This window comes from Dendropsophus ebraccatus, chromosome 9 (genome assembly GCF_027789765.1).
Source record: "Dendropsophus ebraccatus isolate aDenEbr1 chromosome 9, aDenEbr1.pat, whole genome shotgun sequence".
Taxonomy (NCBI): domain Eukaryota; kingdom Metazoa; phylum Chordata; class Amphibia; order Anura; family Hylidae; genus Dendropsophus; species Dendropsophus ebraccatus.
In genome coordinates, this window is record NC_091462.1 from 6,566,187 (window position 1) to 6,588,842 (window position 22,656).

Genomic DNA, 22,656 nt, shown 5'->3' on the forward strand with positions numbered 1-22,656 from the left:
CACTACGCCTCCCATCCTGCCGCCCGCACTACGCCTCCCATCCTGCCGCCCGCACTACGCCTCCCATCCTGCCGCCCGCACTACGCCTCCCATCCTGCCGCCCGCACTACGCCTCCCATCCTGCCGCCCGCACTACGCCTCCCATCCTGCCGCCCGCACTACGCCTCCCATCCTGCCGCCCGCACTACGCCTCCCATCCTGCCGCCCGCACTACGCCTCCCATCCTGCCGCCCGCACTACGCCTCCCATCCTGCCGCCCGCACTACGCCTCCCATCCTGCCGCCCGCACTACGCCTCCCATCCTGCCGCCCGCACTACGCCTCCCATCCTGCCGCCCGCACTACGCCTCCCATCCTGCCGCCCGCACTACGCCTCCCATCCTGCCGCCCGCACTACGCCTCCCATCCTGCCGCCCGCACTACGCCTCCCATCCTGCCGCCCGCACTACGCCTCCCATCCTGCCGCCCGCACTACGCCTCCCATCCTGCCGCCCGCACTACGCCTCCCATCCTGCCGCCCGCACTACGCCTCCCATCCTGCCGCCCGCACTACGCCTCCCATCCTGCCGCCCGCACTACGCCTCCCATCCTGCCGCCCGCACTACGCCTCCCATCCTGCCGCCCGCACTACGCCTCCCATCCTGCCGCCCGCACTACGCCTCCCATCCTGCCGCCCGCACTACGCCTCCCATCCTGCCGCCCGCACTACGCCTCCCATCCTGCCGCCCGCACTACGCCTCCCATCCTGCCGCCCGCACTACGCCTCCCATCCTGCCGCCCGCACTACGCCTCCCATCCTGCCGCCCGCACTACGCCTCCCATCCTGCCGCCCGCACTACGCCTCCCATCCTGCCGCCCGCACTACGCCTCCCATCCTGCCGCCCGCACTACGCCTCCCATCCTGCCGCCCGCACTACGCCTCCCATCCTGCCGCCCGCACTACGCCTCCCATCCTGCCGCCCGCACTACGCCTCCCATCCTGCCGCCCGCACTACGCCTCCCATCCTGCCGCCCGCACTACGCCTCCCATCCTGCCGCCCGCACTACGCCTCCCATCCTGCCGCCCGCACTACGCCTCCCATCCTGCCGCCCGCACTACGCCTCCCATCCTGCCGCCCGCACTACGCCTCCCATCCTGCCGCCCGCACTACGCCTCCCATCCTGCCGCCCGCACTACGCCTCCCATCCTGCCGCCCCGCACTACGCCTCCCATCCTGCCGCCCGCACTACGCCTCCCATCCTGCCGCCCGCACTACGCCTCCCATCCTGCCGCCCGCACTACGCCTCCCATCCTGCCGCCCGCACTACGCCTCCCATCCTGCCGCCCGCACTACGCCTCCCATCCTGCCGCCCGCACTACGCCTCCCATCCTGCCGCCCGCACTACGCCTCCCATCCTGCCGCCCGCACTACGCCTCCCATCCTGCCGCCCGCACTACGCCTCCCATCCTGCCGCCCGCACTACGCCTCCCATCCTGCCGCCCGCACTACGCCTCCCATCCTGCCGCCCGCACTACGCCTCCCATCCTGCCGCCCGCACTACGCCTCCCATCCTGCCGCCCGCACTACGCCTCCCATCCTGCCGCCCGCACTACGCCTCCCATCCTGCCGCCCGCACTACGCCTCCCCTCCTGCCGCCCCGCACTACGCCTCCCATCCTGCCGCCCGCACTACGCCTCCCATCCTGCCGCCCGCACTACGCCTCCCATCCTGCCGCCCGCACTACGCCTCCCATCCTGCCGCCCGCACTACGCCTCCCATCCTGCCGCCCGCACTACGCCTCCCATCCTGCCGCCCGCACTACGCCTCCCAACCTGCCGCCCGCACTACGCCTCCCATCCTGCCGCCCGCACTACGCCTCCCATCCTGCCGCCCGCACTACGCCTCCCATCCTGCCGCCCGCACTACGCCTCCCATCCTGCCGCCCGCACTACGCCTCCCATCCTGCGCCCCGCACTACGCCTCCCATCCTGCCGCCCGCACTACGCCTCCCATCCTGCCGCCCGCACTACGCCTCCCATCCTGCCGCCCGCACTACGCCTCCCATCCTGCCGCCCGCACTACGCCTCCCATCCTGCCGCCCGCACTACGCCTCCCATCCTGCCGCCCGCACTACGCCTCCCATCCTGCCGCCCGCACTACGCCTCCCATCCTGCCGCCCGCACTACGCCTCCCATCCTGCCGCCCGCACTACGCCTCCCATCCTGCCGCCCGCACTACGCCTCCCATCCTGCCGCCCGCACTACGCCTCCCATCCTGCCGCCCGCACTACGCCTCCCATCCTGCCGCCCGCACTACGCCTCCCATCCTGCCGCCCGCACTACGCCTCCCATCCTGCCGCCCGCACAACGCCTCCCATCCTGCCGCCCGCACAACGCCTCCCATCCTGCCGCCCGCACTACGCCTCCCATCCTGCCGCCCGCACTACGCCTCCCATCCTGCCGCCCGCACTACGCCTCCCATCCTGCCGCCCGCACTACGCCTCCCATCCTGCCGCCCGCACTACGCCTCCCATCCTGCCGCCCGCACTACGCCTCCCATCCTGCCGCCCGCACTACGCCTCCCATCCTGCCGCCCGCACTACGCCTCCCATCCTGCCGCCCGCACTACGCCTCCCATCCTGCCGCCCGCACTACGCCTCCCATCCTGCCGCCCGCACTACGCCTCCCATCCTGCCGCCCGCACTCCGCCTCCCATCCTGCCGCCCGCACTACGCCTCCCATCCTGCCGCCCGCACTACGCCTCCCATCCTGCCGCCCGCACTACGCCTCCCATCCTGCCGCCCGCACTACGCCTCCCATCCTGCCGCCCGCACTACGCCTCCCATCCTGCCGCCCGCACTACGCCTCCCATCCTGCCGCCCGCACTACGCCTCCCATCCTGCCGCCCGCACTACGCCTCCCATCCTGCCGCCCGCACTACGCCTCCCATCCTGCCGCCCGCACTACGCCTCCCATCCTGCCTGCCCGCACTAACGCCTCCATCCTGGCCGCCCAGCCACTACGCCTCCCAGCCTGCCGCCCGCACTAACGCCTCCCATCCTGCCGCCCGCACTACGCCTCCCATCCTGCGCCCGCACTACGCCTCCATCCTGCCGCCCGCATCTAGACCTCCCATCCTGCGCCCTGCACTACGCCTCCCATCCTGCCGCCCGCACTACGCCTCCCATCCTGCCGCCCGCACTACGCCTCCCATCCTGCCGCCCGCACTACGCCTCCCATCCTGCCGCCCGATCTACCTGCTCTCCCATCTGCCGCCCGCTACTACGCCTCCCAATCCATCCGCCCCGCACTACGCCTCCCATCCTGCCGCCCCACTACGCCTCCCATCCTGCCGCCCGCACTACGCCTCCCATCCTGCCGCCCGCACTAGCGCCTCCCATCCTGCCGCCCGCACTATACGCCTCCCATCCTGCCGCCCGCACTACGCCTCCCATCCTGCCGCCCGCACTACGCCTCCCATCCTGCCGCCCGCACTACGCCTCCCATCCTGCCGCCCGCACTACGCCTCCCATCCTGCCGCCCGCACTACGCCTCCCATCCTGCCGCCCGCACTACGCCTCCCATCCTGGCGGCCCGCGCGACTACGCCTCCCATCCTGCCGCCCGCACTACGCCTCCCATCCTGCCGCCCGCACTACGCCTCCCATCCTGCCGCCCGCACTACGCCTCCCATCCTGCCGCCCGCACTACGCCTCCCATCCTGCCGCCCGCACTACGCCTCCCATCCTGCCGCCCGCACTACGCCTCCCATCCTGCCGCCCGCACTCTCCGCCTACCATCCTGCCGCCCCGCCACTACGCCTCCCCATTCCTGCCGCCCTCGCACTACGCCCTCCCATCCTGCGCCCCGCACTACGCCTCCCATCCTGCCGCCCCGCACTACGCCTCCCCATCCTGCCCGCCCGCACTACGCCTCCCATCCTGCCGCCCGCACTACGCCTCCCATCCTGCCGCCCCGCACTACGCCTCCCATCCTGCCGCCCCGCACTACGCCCTCCCATCCTGCCGCCCGCACTACGCCTCCCATCCTGCCGCCCCGCACTACGCCTCCCATCCTGCCGCCCGCATTACGCCTCCCATCCTGCCGCCCGCACTACGCCTCCCATCCTGCGCCCGCACTACGCCTCCATCTGCCGCCCGCACTACGCCTCCCATCCTGCCGCCCGCACTACGCCTCCCATCCTGGCCGCCCCGCACTACGCCTCCCATCCTGCCGCCCGCACTACGCCTCCCATCCTGCCTGCCCGCACTACGCCCTCCCATCCTGCCGCCCGCACTACGCCTCCCATCCTGCCGCTCCGCACTACGCCTCCCATCCTGCCGCCCGCACTACGCCTCCCATCCTGCCGCCCGCACTACGCCTCCCATCCTGCCGCCCGCACTACGCCTCCCATCCTGCCGCCCGCACTACGCCTCCCATCCTGCCGCCCCGCACTACGCCTCCCCTCCTGCCGCCCGCACTACGCCTCCCATCCTGCCGCCCGCACTACGCCTCCCATCCTGCCGCCCGCACTACGCCTCCCATCCTGCCGCCCGCACTACGCCTCCCATCCTGCCGCCCGCACTACGCCTCCCATCCTGCCGCCCGCACTACGCCTCCCATCCTGCCGCCCGCACTACGCCTCCCATCCTGCCGCCCGCACTACGCCTCCCATCCTGCCGCCCGCACTACGCCTCCCATCCTGCCGCCCGCACTACGCCTCCCATCCTGCCGCCCGCACTACGCCTCCCATCCTGCCGCCCGCACTACGCCTCCCATCCTGCCGCCCGCACTACGCCTCCCATCCTGCCGCCCGCACTACGCCTCCCATCCTGCCGCCCGCACTACGCCTCCCATCCTGCCGCCCGCACTACGCCTCCCATCCTGCCGCCCGCACTACGCCTCCCATCCTGCCGCCCGCACTACGCCTCCCATCCTGCCGCCCGCACTACGCCTCCCATCCTGCCGCCCGCACTACGCCTCCCATCCTGCCGCCCGCACTACGCCTCCCATCCTGCCGCCCGCACTACGCCTCCCATCCTGCCGCCCGCACTACGCCTCCCATCCTGCCGCCCGCACTACGCCTCCCATCCTGCCGCCCGCACTACGCCTCCCATCCTGCCGCCCGCACTACGCCTCCCATCCTGCCGCCCGCACTACGCCTCCCATCCTGCCGCCCGCACTACGCCTCCCATCCTGCCGCCCGCACTACGCCTCCCATCCTGCCGCCCGCACTACGCCTCCCATCCTGCCGCGCCGCACTACGCCTCCCATCCTGCCGCCCGCACTACGCCTCCCATCCTGCCGCCCGCACTACGCCTCCCATCCTGCCGCCCGCACTACGCCTCCCATCCTGCCGCCCGCACTACGCCTCCCATCCTGCCGCCCGCACTACGCCTCCCATCCTGCCGCCCGCACTACGCCTCCCATCCTGCCGCCCGCACTACGCCTCCCATCCTGCCGCCCGCACTACGCCTCCCATCCTGCCGCCCGCACTACGCCTCCCATCCTGCCGCCCGCACTACGCCTCCCATCCTGCGCCCGCACTACGCCTCCCATCCTGCCGCCCGCACTACGCCTCCCATCCTGCCGCCCGCACTACGCCTCCCATCCTGCCGCCCGCACAACGCCTCCCATCTGCCGCCCGCACTACGCCTCCCATCCTGCCGCCCGCACTACGCCTCCCATCCTGCCGCCCGCACTACGCCTCCCATCCTGCCGCCCGCACTACGCCTCCCATCCTGCCGCCCGCACTACGCCTCCCATCCTGCCGCCCGCACTACGCCTCCCATCCTGCCGCCCGCACTACGCCTCCCATCCTGCCGCCCGCACTACGCCTCCCATCCTGCCGCCCGCACCACGCCTCCCATCCTGCCGCCCGCACTACGCCTCCCATCCTGCCGCCCGCACTACGCCTCCCATCCTGCCGCCCGCACTACGCCTCCCATCCTGCCGCCCGCACTACGCCTCCCATCCTGCCGCCCGCACTACGCCTCCCATCCTGCCGCCCGCACTACGCCTCCCATCCTGCCGCCCGCACTACGCCTCCCATCCTGCCGCCCGCACTACGCCTCTCCATCCTGCCGCCCGCACTACGCCTCCCATCCTGCCGCCCGCACTACGCCTCCCATCCTGCCGCCCGCACTACGCCTCCCATCCTGCCGCCCGCACTACGCCTCCCATCCTGCCGCCCGCACTACGCCTCCCATCCTGCCGCCCGCACTACGCCTCCCATCCTCGCCGCCCGCACTACGCCTCCCATCCTGCCGCCCGCACTACGCCTCCCATCCTGCCGCCCGCACTACGCCTCCCATCCTGCCGCCCGCACTACGCCTCCCATCCTGCCGCCGCACTACGCCTCCCATCATGCCGCCCGCACTACGCCTCCCATCCTGCCGCCCGCACTACGCCTCCCATCCTGCCGCCCGCACTACGCCTCCCCATCCTGCCGCCCGCACTACGCCTCCCATCCTGCCGCCCGCACTACGCCTCCCATCCTGCCGCCCGCACTACGCCTCCCATCCTGCCGCCCGCACTACGCCTCCCATCCTGCCGCCCGCACTACGCCTCCCATCCTGCCGCCCGCACTACGCCTCCCATCCTGCCGCCCGCACTACGCCTCCCATCCTGCCGCCCGCACTACGCCTCCCATCCTGCCGCCCGCACTACGCCTCCCATCCTGCCGCCCCGCACTACGCCTCCCATCCTGCCGCCCGCACTACGCCTCCCATCCTGCCGCCCGCACTACGCCTCCCATCCTGCCGCCCGCACTACGCCTCCCATCCTGCCGCCCGCACTACGCCTCCCATCCTGCCGCCCGCACTACGCCTCCCATCCTGCCGCCCTCCATACGCCTCCCATCCTGCCGCCCGCACTACGCCTCCCATCCTGCCGCCCGCACTACGCCTCCCATCCTGCCGCCCGCACTACGCCTCCCATCCTGCCGCCCGCACTACGCCTCCCATCCTGCCGCCCGCACTACGCCTCCCATCCTGCCGCCCGCACTACGCCTCCCATCCTGCCGCCCGCACTACGCCTCCCATCCTGCCGCCCGCACTACGCCTCCCATCCTGCCGCCCGCACTACGCCTCCCATCCTGCCGCCCGCACTACGCCTCCCATCCTGCCGCCCGCACTACGCCTCCCATCCTGCCGCCCGCACTACGCCTCCCATCCTGCCGCCCGCACTACGCCTCCCATCCTGCCGCCCGCACTACGCCTCCCATCCTGCCGCCCGCACTACGCCTCCCATCCTGCCGCCCGCACTACGCCTCCCATCCTGCCGCCCGCACTACGCCTCCCATCCTGCCGCCCGCACTACGCCTCCCATCCTGCCGCCCGCACTACGCCTCCCATCCTGCCGCCCGCACTACGCCTCCCATCCTGCCGCCCGCACTACGCCTCCCATCCTGCCGCCCGCACTAACGCCTCCCATCCTGCCGCCCGCACTACGCCTCCCATCCTGCCGCCCGCACTACGCCTCCCATCCTGCCGCCCGCACTACGCCTCCCATCCTGCCGCCCGCACTACGCCCCCACAGGCCGCCCGCACTACGCCTCCCATCCTGCCGCCCGCCACTACGCCTCCCATCCTGCCCGCCCGCACTACGCCTCCCATCCTGCCGCCCGCACTACGCCTCCCATCCTGCCGCCCGGTACTACGCCTCCCATCCTGCCGCCCGCACTACGCCTCCCATCCCGGCCGCCCGCACTACGCCTCCCATCCTGCCGCCCGCACTACGCCTCCCCATCCTGCCGCCCGCACTACGCCTCCCATCCTGCCGCCCGCACTACGCCTCCCATCCTGCCGCCCGCACTACGCCTCCCATCCTGCCGCCCGCACTACGCCTCCCATCCTGCCGCCCGCACTACGCCTCCCATCCTGCCGCCCGCACTACGCCTCCCCACCTGCCGCCCGCACTACGCCTCCCATCCTGCCGCCCGCACTCCGCCTCCCATCCTGCCGCCCGCACTACGCCTCCCATCCTGCCGCCCGCACTACGGCCTCCCATCCTGCCGCCCGCACTACGCCTCCCATCCTGCCGCCCGCACTACGCCTCCCATCCTGCCGCCCGCACGACGCCTCCCATCCTGCCGCCCGCACTACGCCTCCCATCCTGCCGCCCGCACTACGCCTCCCAGCCTGCCGCCCGCACTACGCCTCCCAGCCTGCCGCCCGCACTACGCCTCCCAGCCTGCCGGCCGCACTAGGCCTCCCAGCCCCCCTCCAGGGCAGAGTTATCCCATTTGTGGCTGTAACACTACAACTCCCAGCAGCACAGGGATCTAAAGCAATAGTCTACAAGCCATTGCTTTCCAGAAGGTTTAGAGCATGCTGGGAGTTGTAGTTGTATGACAGTTGCACGGCCACAGATGGGAGAACACTACTGTAATTTACATGGGACTGACAGTGCAGACGGGTTATAACATTATCCTGAATGCCTGATATCGCTCTCTGTGTGAGCAGGATGGGAGTTGTAGTGCCCCTGGTTGGTAGGATATAACACACCACTTATCCTGAATGCCTGATATCGCTCTGTGTGTGAGCAGGATGGGAGTTGTAGTGCCCCTGGTTGGTAGGATATAACACACCACTTATCCTGAATGCCTGATGTCGCTCTGTGTGTGAGCAGGATGGGAGTTGTAGTGCCCTCATTCAGCAGGTTACAGTGAGCGCTGGGCCCTTGATGTGAGGTTCAGTCACTGTGATGTTGTATCTCGGAGCAGCGCTCGCCCAAGCAGTTACTGACGGGACAATCCTCTCCGGGTCAGCTTTCAGTGCTACTACAAGCTCAATCGTCCACAACTATATATATATCACCAAAACTGTGTGTATATATCGCCCCCGGTCTCCGTCTGTGAAGGAATATTTGTTGATTCAGGGGAAGGTGCTGGTGTGTGTGGAGGGAGCAGTCGGTTCCTGCTTCACTTTCAGTCCGGCCGTGTTGACTGTTTCCCGTCTATTATATGAATATAATGTAAAAACCGCAACAACCAATCCACAACGGCAGTCTATGTCCAAACCCCCCTCCCGTCTTTATACCTGTCGCACTGCAGCTGTTGCAGAACTACAATCCCCATCATGTCTAGACAGCCAAAGCTTTAGCAGGAGGGCTGAAGGACCCCCATCCCCGGCTTAGAGGGCTCTCCAGGAATGTGGCTGACCTATCCTTATTATAGGCCATCAGTGGATGATCCTGGGGGGTCTCATGAGGAATAGGACCCCAAATATATATCAATGGATGATCCTGGGGGTCTCATGAGGGATAGGACCCCAAATATATATCAATGGATGAACCTGGGGGGTCTCATGAGGGATAGGACCCCAAATATATATCAATGGATGATCCTGGGGGGTCTCATGAGGGATAGGACCCCAAATATATATATCAATGGATGATTCTGGGGGGTCTCATGAGGGATAGGACCCAAAATATATATCAATGGATGATCCTGGGGGTCTCATGAGGGATAGGACCCCAAATATATATCAATGGATGATCCTGGGGGGTCTCATGAGGGATAGGACCCCAAATATATATATCAATGGATGATTCTGGGGGGTCTCATGAGGAATAGGACCCCAAATATATAGGGATAGGACCCCAACTATATATCAATGGATGATCCTGGGGGTTCGGTGAGTGATAAGACCCCTATAATATCACAGTGGGGGGAGCCATCCTGTGATGTCACATAGAAGTGGCTACAATGTTGCAGAGCATTTATATAACTCCCATCATGCCCTGAGCGGTGTCGGCCTTTGGTTCTGAGGCTCCTAAAGCTTTTGCAGTGACTATGTTGGGGGATGATGAGAGTTGTAATTTTGCACAGGTCGCAGGTTGGGAGAATCCTGACCCAGAGGCTGATTCCTGGAAGACCCTCATAGAGGAAACATGGAGACTGTAACTGCAATTATACAGAAATCCATCAGCACAATAACATCCGGCACACAACAGGTTAAGTTGCCATCAAGGGTTAATTGTAAAATCTTCTTTTTAATTTTGGCGCTTATCCCTTTAAGGCAATAATCCGCGAAAAATCTTTTCCGGAATCTAGAAATTCACTTGTGCTAAAATGTTGTATAAACAGAAATTATGTAACGAGAACTCGAGATTACAAAACACCTTGTGTAAAGAAAAGCTTAATCATGTGACCCTCAGGGGAGCGGAACGCGGGGCTGGAGGAGGGGCCATATAGCTGGAGGAGGGGCCATATGGCTGGAGGAGGAGCCACACTGCTAGAGGAGGGGCTGGAGGGGGGGCCACACCCTAAGACCCAGAGCTAATCCGGGAGAAGGGTCCATGATAGAGACTTATCTAATGTATTCTCCAACCAAACTACCAAAGCGTCTGAATCCTACTTCAGCACATTTTTCAACAGCAAAGAAATCAGCAACTGAGGTCCCAACCTTATAATTTATACATAAAGGGGGAGATGTATGAAAGGGTATTATATGCCCACAGCAGCCAATCACAGCTCCTCTTATATTCTACCAGAGCTGAAAGCTGAGCTGTGATTGGCTGCTGTGAGCACTTTACACCAGGTGTATATTTACACCCTTTCATAAATTTTCCCCATAATGCACCTGCATAAATTATAACACATTACCTGACCTGTATTAAACTCCAGAGCTGCACTCACTATTCTGCTGGTGGGGTCACTGTGTACATACATTACATTACTGATCCTGAGTTACATCCTGTATTATACCTCAGAGCTGTAATCACTATTCTGCTGGTGGGGTCACTGTGTACATACATTACATTACTGATCCTGAGTTACATCCTGTATTATACTCCAGAGCTGCACTCACTATTCTGCTGGTGAGGTCACTGTGTACACACATTACATTACTGATCCTGTACTGATCCTGAGTTACATCCTGTATTATACTCCAGAGCTGCACTCACTATTCTGCTGGTGGGGTCACTGTGTACATACATTACTGATCCTGAGATAAATCCTGTATTATACTCTAGAGCTGCACTCACTATTCTGCTGGTGGGGTCACTGTGTACATACATTACATTACTGATCCTGAGTTACATCCTGTATTATACCCCAGAGCAGCGATCACTATTCTGCTGGCAGTTGCAGTACTCTCCAGAAGATTACATTGGTGGATGTCTATGGGGTGGGATCTCAGTAATCGGCCATCTGTGAGAGATGTTTCTGATTGATCTGTGTATTAGTGGTGGCAGCAGGCGTGTTGTAATATATGATGTGTGATATAGTGTGATATATATGTGATATTGGAGCCTCCTGTAGCCGCTGTCACTTATGACTGCAGTTTTCACACAAAGAAAATGTTTGTTGCCATTGATTTTCTAAGGGATTTTACTGTATCTTTATATGCACCCTGCTTGCTGTCAGTGAATGGGCGCATACATGGTTGACCCTGTCCTGATCTAGAGCAGGGCTGATGGTTTGGCACAGTGAATCCGTTGCTGTATCTGTCTCTGTATCTGATGGTACAGTGTATCCGTCGCTGTATCTCGCGCTGTATCTAATGTTGTATCCATCGCTGTATCTCCCGCTCTCTGTATCTGTTGGTACAGTGTATCCGTCGCTGTATCTGTCTCTGTATCTGATGGTACAGTGTATCCGTCGCTGTATCTCACGGTGTATCTGTTGCTGTATCTGATGCGGTCTCTGTATCTGATGGTACAGTGTATCCGTCGCTGTATCTGTCGGTACAGTGTATCCATCGCTGTATCTCACGCTCTCTGTATCTGTTGGTACAGTGTATCCGTTGCTGTATCTGTCGGTACAGTGTATCCGTCGCTGTATCTTGCGCTGTATCTGTCGGTACAGTGTATCAGTGCAGGGCAGTCTCAGGCTCTGGTCACATTTCCTTTCCACTAGATTTCTCTACCAGATCCCCTAATGACCCCATTCATGTTCTGGGGGGCCCAGGTTTGGTTGTGTCATGTGTCCCTCACTATTATCTGTTCCCTCTGATGCTGTGAGGACCGGCGGGGGGTCGGCATCCTCTTCCCATCCCGCACCGGCTCCTCTACATCTCCGTGTAGCTGTTTGTCACAGTAAATGTTCAGTGAGATCCGGATGCAGGAGCGGCGATCAGCGTCTCCATGGTGACATCATCATCAGCGGCAGCACTAGAGGGGATTCCTGGTCTTTTCCCTCCTCCGAGATGATGAAGTGCGAGACTGAGGTGTCCACATCCCATATCCGAGCTATTCCCTGCATGATCAATATATTGTATAATACAAGAGTCCTCATCCTATAATAGTACTGGAGCGTTATAAGAGGAGCGGCTGACATCAGTCACATAGGATGTAATAGGAGGTTATATAAGTGCTGCAGCGTTATAAGGAGCGGCTGATATCAGTCACATATGATGTAATAGGAGGATATATCAGTACTGGAGCATTATAAGAGGAGCGGCTGATATCAGTCACATATAATGTAATAGGAGGTTATATCAGTACTGGAGCGTTATAAGAGGAGCGGCTGATATCAGTCACACAGGATGTATTGTCTGGAGGTTATATCAGTACTGGAGCGTTATAAGAGGAGCGGCTGATATCAGTCACATATGATGTAATAGGTTATATCAGTACTGGAGCGTTATAAGAGGAGCGGCTGATATCAGTCACATATGATGTAATAGGAGGTTATATCAGTACTGGAGCGTTATAAGAGGAGCGGCTGATATCAGTCACATATGATGTCATAGGAGGTTATATCAGTGCTGGAGCGTTATAAGGGGAGCGGCTGATATCAGTCACATAGGATGTAATAGGAGGTTATATCAGTGCTGGAGCGTTATAAGAGGAGCGGCTGATATCAGTCACATATAATGTAATAGGAGGTTATATCAGTGCTGGAGCGTTATAAGAGGAGGGGCTGATATCAGTCACATATGATGTAATAGGAGGTTATATCAGTGCTGGAGCGTTATAAGAGAAGCGGCTGATATCAGTCACATATGATGTAATAGGAGGTTATATCAGTACTGGAGCGTTATAAGAGGAGCGGCTGATATCAGTCACATATGATGTAATAGGAGGTTATATCAGTGCTGGAGCGTTATAAGAGGAGCGGCTGATATCAGTCACATATGATGTAATAGGAGGTTATATCAGTACTGGAGCGTTATAAGAGGAGCGGCTGATATCAGTCACATATGATGTAATAGGAGGTTATATCAGTACTGGAGCGTTATAAGAGGAGCGGCTGATATCAGTCACATATGATGTAATGTCTGGAGATTATATCAGTGCTGGAGCGTTATAAGAGGAGCGGCTGATATCAGTCACATGAGTCTCTAACATAAAATAGCCGGTAATATGGACAAATTGCAATTGACGTAAGGGTGCTTGTCCCTTTAAGACGACTCTCGTGTTACTCAATCATTGTATTTTCTTTTAGATTATGGAACACATTCTGTATGAGTCATATGACACCTGTGACATCACTGCTCTGATGACTAATGCTGCGTTTACATGAAGCGATAATTCGCCCAATCAACCGTTCAACGATTTTGAAGCAACAAATTTTTATAACGATCAATGTGTATACGAATACATCGTTAGAAAATTTGTAAGAAAAATTGTTATTGCGATCATTTTTAAGATCGCTTAAGCCCATCTTTCACATAGCGTGAATCTTTAAGACTGTTTACACGAAGCGATCTGCAAATTTTTAGCGAGCCTTCCCTCCTTACCACTGCGAACAACAAACGACGATTTGAGAACATGTTGAAAGATTAAATTAAACGACTTCTCGCTTGTTGCTTGATAGTTTGTTGTCTTCACACAGAACGATTATCGCTCAAATGCGATCAATGGTGCGAAAATTCGAACAATAATCGTGCCCCTAACCATGTAAACCGTGTAAACGCAGCATTAGGCTAAGCTATGATGTCATCACTGCACCCCGCAGACGTTATACGTTACATGGCAGTTCAGTTCGCCCTCACAGATGGCGCTGCCAGGCAGAGCCTCCCCATCCCTGTCACAGCAGCTTTACACCCGGACACAGTGAGGTAATGCTGGGGATAGCCTCCGAGTACGGGACCCATCACCCCTCCGCGTACAGGACATGCTTCCCCCCCCCCCCCCCCCCTCCTCATCACAGTGAGCTTCCCCCCCCCCCCCCCCCTCACCACCTGTGGCGCCATCTGAGCTGGCAGTACATATGTGGCAGCGCCCGCAGGTCTCAGTGAATCTGCAGGGTGAGTCGGTCGGGTGCAGACAGGGAGCAGATGGCTCTGGACATGTCCGTTCTGAGCAGAGATACCGCAGCACCGACACCGTCACACAGCAGATTTACTTAATTATCATCTGCGGTGACTGGCGCGGTACTGGCATGTGCCAATTATGGCGTCTGTATAGATGAGTGTATACGGCTGTACAGTCCTCCATATAGATGAGTGTATACGGCTATACAGTCCTCCACCATATAGATGAGTGTATACGGCTATACAGTCCTCCACCATATAGATGAGTGTATACGGCTGTACAGTCCTCCACCATATGGCTAGGTTCACACACAGTATATTTCATGCAGTATTTGGTCCTTATGTCAGGTCCTCATAGCAACCAAAACCAGGAGTGGATTAAACACACAGAAAGGCTCTGTTCACACAATGTTGAAATTGAGTGGATGGCCGCCATATAACAGTAAATAACGGCCATTATTTCAATACAACGGCCGTTGTTTTAAAATAACAGCAAATATTTGCCATTAAATGACGGCCATCCACTTAATTACAACATTATGTGGACATAGCCTTTCTGTGTTTTCAATCCACTCCTGGTTTTGGTTGCCATGAGGACCTGACATGAGGACCAAATACTGCATGAAATATACTGTGTGTGAACCCAGCCTATAGATGAGTGTATACGGCTGTACAGTCCACCATATAGATGAGCGTATACGGCTGTACAGTCCACCATATAGATGAGTGTATACGGCTGTACAGTCCTCCACCATATAGATGAGTGTATACGGCTGTACAGTCCTCCACCATATAGATGAGTGTATACGGTTGTACAGTCCTCCACCATATAGATGAGTGTATACGGCTGTACAGTCCTCCACCATATAGATGAGTGTATACGGCTATACAGTCCTCCACCATATAGATGAGTGTATACGGCTGTACAGTCCACCATATAGATGAGTGTATACGGCTGTACAATCCTCCATATAGATGAGTGTATACGGCTGTACAGTCCTCCACCATATAGATGAGTGTATACGGCTGTACAATCCTCCACCATATAGATGAGTGTATACGGCTGTACAGTCCTCCACCATATAGATGAGTGTATACGGCTGTACAGTCCTCCACCATATAGATGAGTGTATACGGCTGTACAGTCCACCATATAGATGAGTGTATACGGCTGTACAATCCTCCATATAGATGAGTGTATACGGCTGTACAGTCCACCATATAGATGAGTGTATACGGCTGTACAATCCTCCATATAGATGAGTGTATACGGCTGTACAGTCCTCCACCATATAGATGAGTGTATACGGCTGTACAATCCTCCACCATATAGATGAGTGTATACGGCTGTACAGTCCTCCACCATATAGATGAGTGTATACGGCTGTACAATCCTCCACCATATAGATGAGTGTATACGGCTGTACAGTCCACCATATAGATGAGTGTATACGGCTGTACAATCCTCCATATAGATGAGTGTATACGGCTGTACAGTCCTCCACCATATAGATGAGTGTATACGGCTGTACAATCCTCCACCATATAGATGAGTGTATACGGCTGTACAGTCCTCCACCATATAGATGAGTGTATACGGCTATACAGTCCTCCACCATATAGATGAGTGTATACGGCTGTACAGTCCTCCACCATATAGATGAGTGTATACGGCTGTACAATCCTCCACCATATAGATGAGTGTATACGGCTGTACAGTCCTCCACCATATAGATGAGTGTATACGGCTATACAGTCGCCCTCATGTTTCGCACGGTCCGCGTAACACGGGTCCATACAGTAACGTTCTTCGAGGTGATGGATTATCAGACATTATACGGGATTTGATAATCCGGCACAGACACTTATACTTTTCTATGGCCTTCTGATAATCCAGAATCCTCTGCGTTCCTGGGTGGATCGATCTGGGGTTTGATTTGTCGGGGGGATGAGTATACAGCATAATGTGACTGCCCTACAAGACATTATATCTTCTACTCTAGTCACCCCACAAGCTGCAGGAGGCTAATGTTCCTAGGAAGCATTGTGTCCAGACTGTGAAGCAGCAGGGGCTGCGTCTGCCCGTGAAGTCCTGCCGCCATACTGCTAATACTACACAGCAACTTTCTCTTGCAGCTCTGGATGTGACCGAAGTAAACACATGATATATAGAGGACGATGCGATTCTTTGTAGATTTCGTGTCTGATCATGTGATCCTCGCAGGAGGCTGTCATGTACAGTGACATCGGGGGAATGTGTGTCGCCAGCTGGCGGAGAGGCGGCAGGGCCATGTGGCCGCCTCTAAACCTCCGCACTCATTCTGTAGAGCGCAGGAGAGGGTTAACATTCTGCATCGCGGCAAACAGCAATTAGCGCCATTCTCCTCCATCATCCGTCAGAACATCCAGCGCTCCGCGATCTCATTAACATTCGTGCCGGTTGATTGTTGAAAGGATCTGAGGCGGCTTGGAAGAAATGCTCAGATTTTTGCCACGTTGCTGCGAAGCAGAATATCTGGATTCAGAGCGTATCGAGGCCGCGAGGAGCCAGGATTTATAGAGAGGGAGATAATGGATTACAAGGCGGAAATGAGAAGGAACAAAGGCTTAAAGGGGAACTCCACTCACTGGGGATATTCATAGAAAGATGCAGAAATCATAAGGATGGGTGACACTACACTAAACACATTTATGGTTACAATACTGTCTCTTATGTGCAAAAATATAACTACTATAATACTGCTCCTATATACAGGGATATAACTACTATAATACTCCTATATACAGGAATATAACTGCTATAATACTGCTCCTATATACAGGAATATAACTACTATAATACTGCTCCTATATACAGGGATATAACTACTATAATACTGCTCCTATAAACAAGAATATACTACTATAATACTGCTCCTATATACAGGAATATAACTACTATAATACTGCTCCTATATACAGGAATATAACTGCTATAATACTGCTCCTATATACAGGGATATAACTGCTATAATACTGCTCCGATATACAGGAATATAACTACTATAATACTGCTCCGATATACAGGAATATAACTACTATAATACTGCTCCTATATACAGGAATATAACTACTATAATACTGCTCCTATATACAGGAATATAACTGCTATAATACTGCTCCTATATACAGGAATATAACTGCTATAATACTGCTCCTATATACAGGAATATAACTACTATAATACTGTCTCCTATATACAGGAATATAACTACTATAATACTGCTCCTATATACAGGAATATAACTACTATATACAGGAATATAACTACTATAATATGCACAAGCCAAAAAGACAGAAATGGCTGCACATCGCACCCATGGCTGACACGAAAGCTTATTCAGCTACATTTAAAACCAACATCAGAAGTTAGTATATAATTTGGCCAAACCATATTGCCTCATGTACCACGTGCAGGTCTTCTGATACACATGAGTCCCTAACCAAAAAACATCACTGTGCCGGTCAGCAACCACAATCCCCGCAAAACATGCGCAAGCAGAGAAGGGGGGCCACGGAATGGCCCCCGTTCCCTGACTGTGCGTGCCTGCGGGGTTGGTGGCCACTGACTGGCACGGTGTGGACTTAGTGTAGGGACCCATGTGTATCAGATACCGGCACGATGATACATGGGGCAGTATGGCTTGATCAAATCATACACAAAATTCTGATGTGTTTTTTATTTAGCCAAGCGGCACTAGTATCAGCCATAGGTGTGAGGTGCAGCACTCTGTTTCTTCCCTGAACCGCATTTTGTTTCTCTCTTTTCTCCGTGTTTTGCACTCCACCTGGTGAGACCCACATGACCGCAATTAGCAGGAGACACCTGAGTGCACATGGTTTTAATCCCTCCTGTTTTTTCCCATTCTGTCTGCAGCAGCTATGGTGAGCGCAATACCTCATCCAGACTTGTGCTGTTTGGGGGCGACCTTCTCCGCCGGCGGTGCTGGCCGGGTTCTGGTGTGGTGTTTTTGGGTCTGGTCCTGTGGCATGGGGGTCGCAGGGCCGTCCCATGGCCCCCGTTCCCTGGCTGTGCACGCCTGCGGGGTTGGTGGCCACTGACTGGCACGGTGTGGACTTAGTGTAGGGACCCATGTGTATCAGATACCTGCACGAGGTACATGGGGCAGTATGGCTTGATCAATTCATACACAAAATTCTGATGTGTTTTTTATTTAGCCTAGCGGCACTAGTATCGGCCATAGGTGTGAGGTGCAGCACTCTGTTTCTTCCCTGAACCGCATATAACTACTATAATACTGCCCCTATATACAGGAATATAACTAATATAATACTGCTCCTATATACAGGGATATAACTACTATAATACTGCCCCTATATACAGGAATATAACTACTATAGTACTGCCCCTATATATAGGAATATAACTACTATAATACTGCTCCTATATACAAGAATATAACTACTATAATACTGCTCCTATATACAGGAATATACTACTATAATACTGCTCCCTATATACAGGAATATAACTACTATAATACTGCCCCCTATATACAGGAATATAACTACTATAATACTGCTCCTATATACAGGAATATAACTACTATAATACTGCTCCTATATACAGGAATATAACTACTATAATACTGCTCCTATATACAGGAATATAACTACTATAATACTGCTCCTATATACAGGAATATAATTACTACTATAATACTCCTATATACAGGAATATAATTACTACTATAATACTGCTCCTATATACAGGAATATAACTACTATAATACTGCTCCTATATACAGGACTATAACTACTATAATACTGCTCCTATATACAGGAATATAACTACTATAATACTGCTCCCTATATACAGGAATATAACTACTATAATACTGCCCCCTATATACAGGAATATAACTACTATAATACTGCTCCTATATACAGGGATATAACTACTATAATACTGCTCCTATATACAGGGATATAACTACTATAATACTGCTCCTATATAGAAGGTGATGGGGGGAGGGGTGTATATACAGTTTATTACCACTCCTCCGTTATATATATAGTCACACATACCCCCCCCCCCCCCCCCAGCTCTCACACTCTTGGACTTTCCGCTATTACTTAGAAGTGATTTGCACAATTTCACGCTGCAGCCGCTGAGCGGTATAATACTCCACTCTGGTGCAAAGAATAGAAGCTGGCACCATAGAAAGTGATAGAAAGGAGGAGGAATCTGTTATCGAAGAAACTGTAGGAATATTCTGAACAATTCCTGGGAGGGGGGGGGGGTCGTGTTTAACCCATTCACACCCTAAGCAGATCCTGTGGGCTCACCTGTAATAATATATATAATGTATATATGGGCCAGTATAATAGCGCCCCCTATGTATGGTGCAGAGGCTGCGACTGTTGTGCTGATATATAGGTGAGGTCAGGGGTCGTGGGTATACATGTGCAGTCACTGGTTAGGGTTGTGGCGGTTACGTTCCGGCTGACCCGCTGTGTCCACCTGTAGTATGGCTGGTATATGTAGTGTGCGGTCTTCTTTACCTGCACGGAGGTTGCGGTATTTGTTCTTCTCTCAGTGCTGGCAGCTTCTCGGGGAGACGCTCACATATCGGGGAAGGGGAGGGTTAAGGCTCGGCAGCTATAATTTGCCTTTTGTGGGGGGTGTAATGGGATTAGACAATTTAGACATCACACGTTGCCACAGATACCAGAACTGCTTCTCTGGAAATGTGAATCTGAAGGATTTCTGATGTCTCTGTGGAATCCGGTGCCGCATGCTCCGCCATGGCGCATTAACCCTTGTGCACCTGGTGGTGGTCGTCGGCCGATCCATACCTGACTGTAGATGGATGACCCTGCACCCCACTGTGTATGGAGGTGTCATCACATCCCACTATTATATATAAGGAGAGGGGGTATGGGGCACCTGTAGAGTCATCCTGTACCATCCCTATAATATACCACCTCCGTATCATCCCTATATCATACCATCCCCCATATCATCCTGTACCATCCCCATATTATACCACCTCTGTACCATCCCCATATTATACCATCCCCATATTATACCATCCCCATCTTGTTCCATCCCCATATTATACCATCCCCATCTTGTTCCATCCCTATATTATACCATCCCCCATATCATCCTGTACCATCCCCATATTATACCACCTCTGTACCATCCCCATATTATACCACCTCTGTATCATCCCCATATTATACCATCCCCCATATCATCTCGTACCCTCCCCATATTATACCACCTCCGTATCATCCCCATATTATACCATCCCCATCTTGTACCATCCCCATATTATACCATCCCCCATATCATCCTGTACCATCCCCATATTATACCACCTCTGTATCATCCCCATATTATACCATCCCCATCTTGTTCCATCCCCATATCATCCTGTACCATCCCCATATTGTACCATGCCCATATTATACCACCTCTGTATCATCCCTATATCATACCATCCCCATATTATACCATCCCTATATCATCCTGTACCATCCCCATATTATACCGTACTGATATTTGTCGGATTAGTTAAGGTTCTTATAATGGCGGGTAGCCTCCATCTCCCCCCTTAGCTTGTAATAGTTTTATCCCTGTGGTCTGTTCTCGCCATTAGAACCTTATCCAGATGATGGTGGATCCGCAGATCTGTGATCCCTCTGCTGATCCCCTGTCAGTCCCTCATAGTCATCGGTCACAGTGATGGCGGATTCACACATTGCGGTTTATACTTTTGATCTTTGTGGAAATTGATGAAAAAAAGTCACAATTGGACTGTGCAGTGTGACCGCGTCCTGCTTATCCCTGACGGGGGTGGGGGTGGGAGGGGGGGGTACCATCGGAGAGGTGGCCGGGGCTGGTGCCGCCTGGTTCTGGAGCATCAGATGCCGGATTAGAGGACTTCCTCAGTGTTGTAGGTTGTGTTGTCACCGCGGGATGGTTCCCTCTCGCCGATTCCTCGTTGCTGAGTTGTGTAACTTTCCTTTAACCCTTTCCGTCCTCTGCATCCGGCTTCTTACTCTGACTAATCTTCTCTATCTCTGCAGGAACTGTAGGACAAGATGGCCACCAGCGCCGTCCTGAGCGACAACCTGCCCACGTACAAGCTGGTGGTGGTGGGCGACGGGGGCGTGGGGAAGAGCGCGCTCACCATCCAGTTCTTCCAGAAGATATTTGTGCCGGATTATGACCCCACCATCGAGGACTCCTACCTGAAGCACACAGAGATCGACGGCCAGTGGGCCATCCTGGACGGTGAGAGAACAATGCCGCATTGTCTGCTCTGTCACCTAGCTTTCTCACAGCCCTGAATAGATGGGAGAGTCTTTGCCTGTTATAGGGGGGACGTGGCCCACGCTGCCAGGTTCTCATCCCTCTCATCCCCAGAATGGCTTACATGGCAGAAGCGCAGTATGTCATTCACAGCCAAAGCTTCAGGCCCAGTGTGATCGGACACCAGCCGCCCGCACCATCACTCCTATACACCCCGCATTACTGATCATTTACTTTACAGATTTTGTGCTGATTTCCTCCAGAGCTGCACTCACTATTCTGTTCCATCATGTCTTATCCTCCAGAGCTGCCCTAACTATTCTGCTATTACATCATGTCGTCTTCTCCAGAGCTGCACTCACTATTCTGCCGTTACATCAGGTCTTATCCTCCAGAGCTGCCCTAACTATTCTGCTATTACATCATGTCGTCTTCTCCAGAGCTGCACTCACTATTCTGCCGTTACATCAGGTCTTCTATTCCAGAGTTGCACTCACTATTCTGCCGTTACATCATGTCTTCTTCAGAGCTGCACTCACTATTCTGCCGTTACATCAGGTCTTCTATCCCAGAGCTGCACTCACTATTCTGCCATTACATCATGTCTTCTCCTTCGGAGCTGCACTCACTATTCTGCAGTTACATCAGGTCTTTCAGTCACCTCCAGAGCTGCCCTCCCTATGGGTAAGATCCTGGATAAGACCTTTAACCACAAGTCATGCCAGAAGCACAGGATCTCACGTGAGATGAGAAGGCGGTGAGCAGCAGCTGCCCTGCGGGGTTCCCAGCTCGGGTGTGCAGCCCTGAAGGGGTTAATCCATTATAAGCCGACCCTGCCAAGATCCCGTCAGTCTCACATTTGCAGTTTCTCTTTTTTTATCGCGGCCGCTCCTTAATACGTCATGGCGAGTCCAGCCACACCCACCCAGCAGCAATGACCTGTGCAGGCAAGTAAGAGCTGCCACTGCTGCCCGTTGCTGCTGCTGCTGCCACTGATGTGCAATATCCTGATCCATCTGCAGCGTACGGGACAGTGCAGGGTCCCAGATCACTGGCTCCCCCTGGTGGTTATATTAGAGCACTGACTGTCTCCTCCCAGACACTGAGTGCTCTTGTAGTAGCTCCTCCTCCTTGTCAAGGCTCCACC

General features: G+C 55.7%; 1 protein-coding gene across 2 annotated transcripts in view; it reads left to right on the forward strand.

Moving 5' to 3' along the window:
• Positions 1 to 22,656, forward strand: part of MRAS (muscle RAS oncogene homolog) — a 46,379-nt gene that overhangs the window by 18,030 nt on the left and 5,693 nt on the right. For both annotated transcript variants that reach the window (XM_069984809.1, XM_069984810.1), the window contains exon 2: positions 21,284 to 21,491. In XM_069984809.1, the coding sequence (XP_069840910.1) occupies positions 21,299 to 21,491 (193 nt within the window). In that variant the 5' untranslated portion in view covers positions 21,284 to 21,298. The remainder of the gene's footprint in view (positions 1 to 21,283; positions 21,492 to 22,656) is intronic.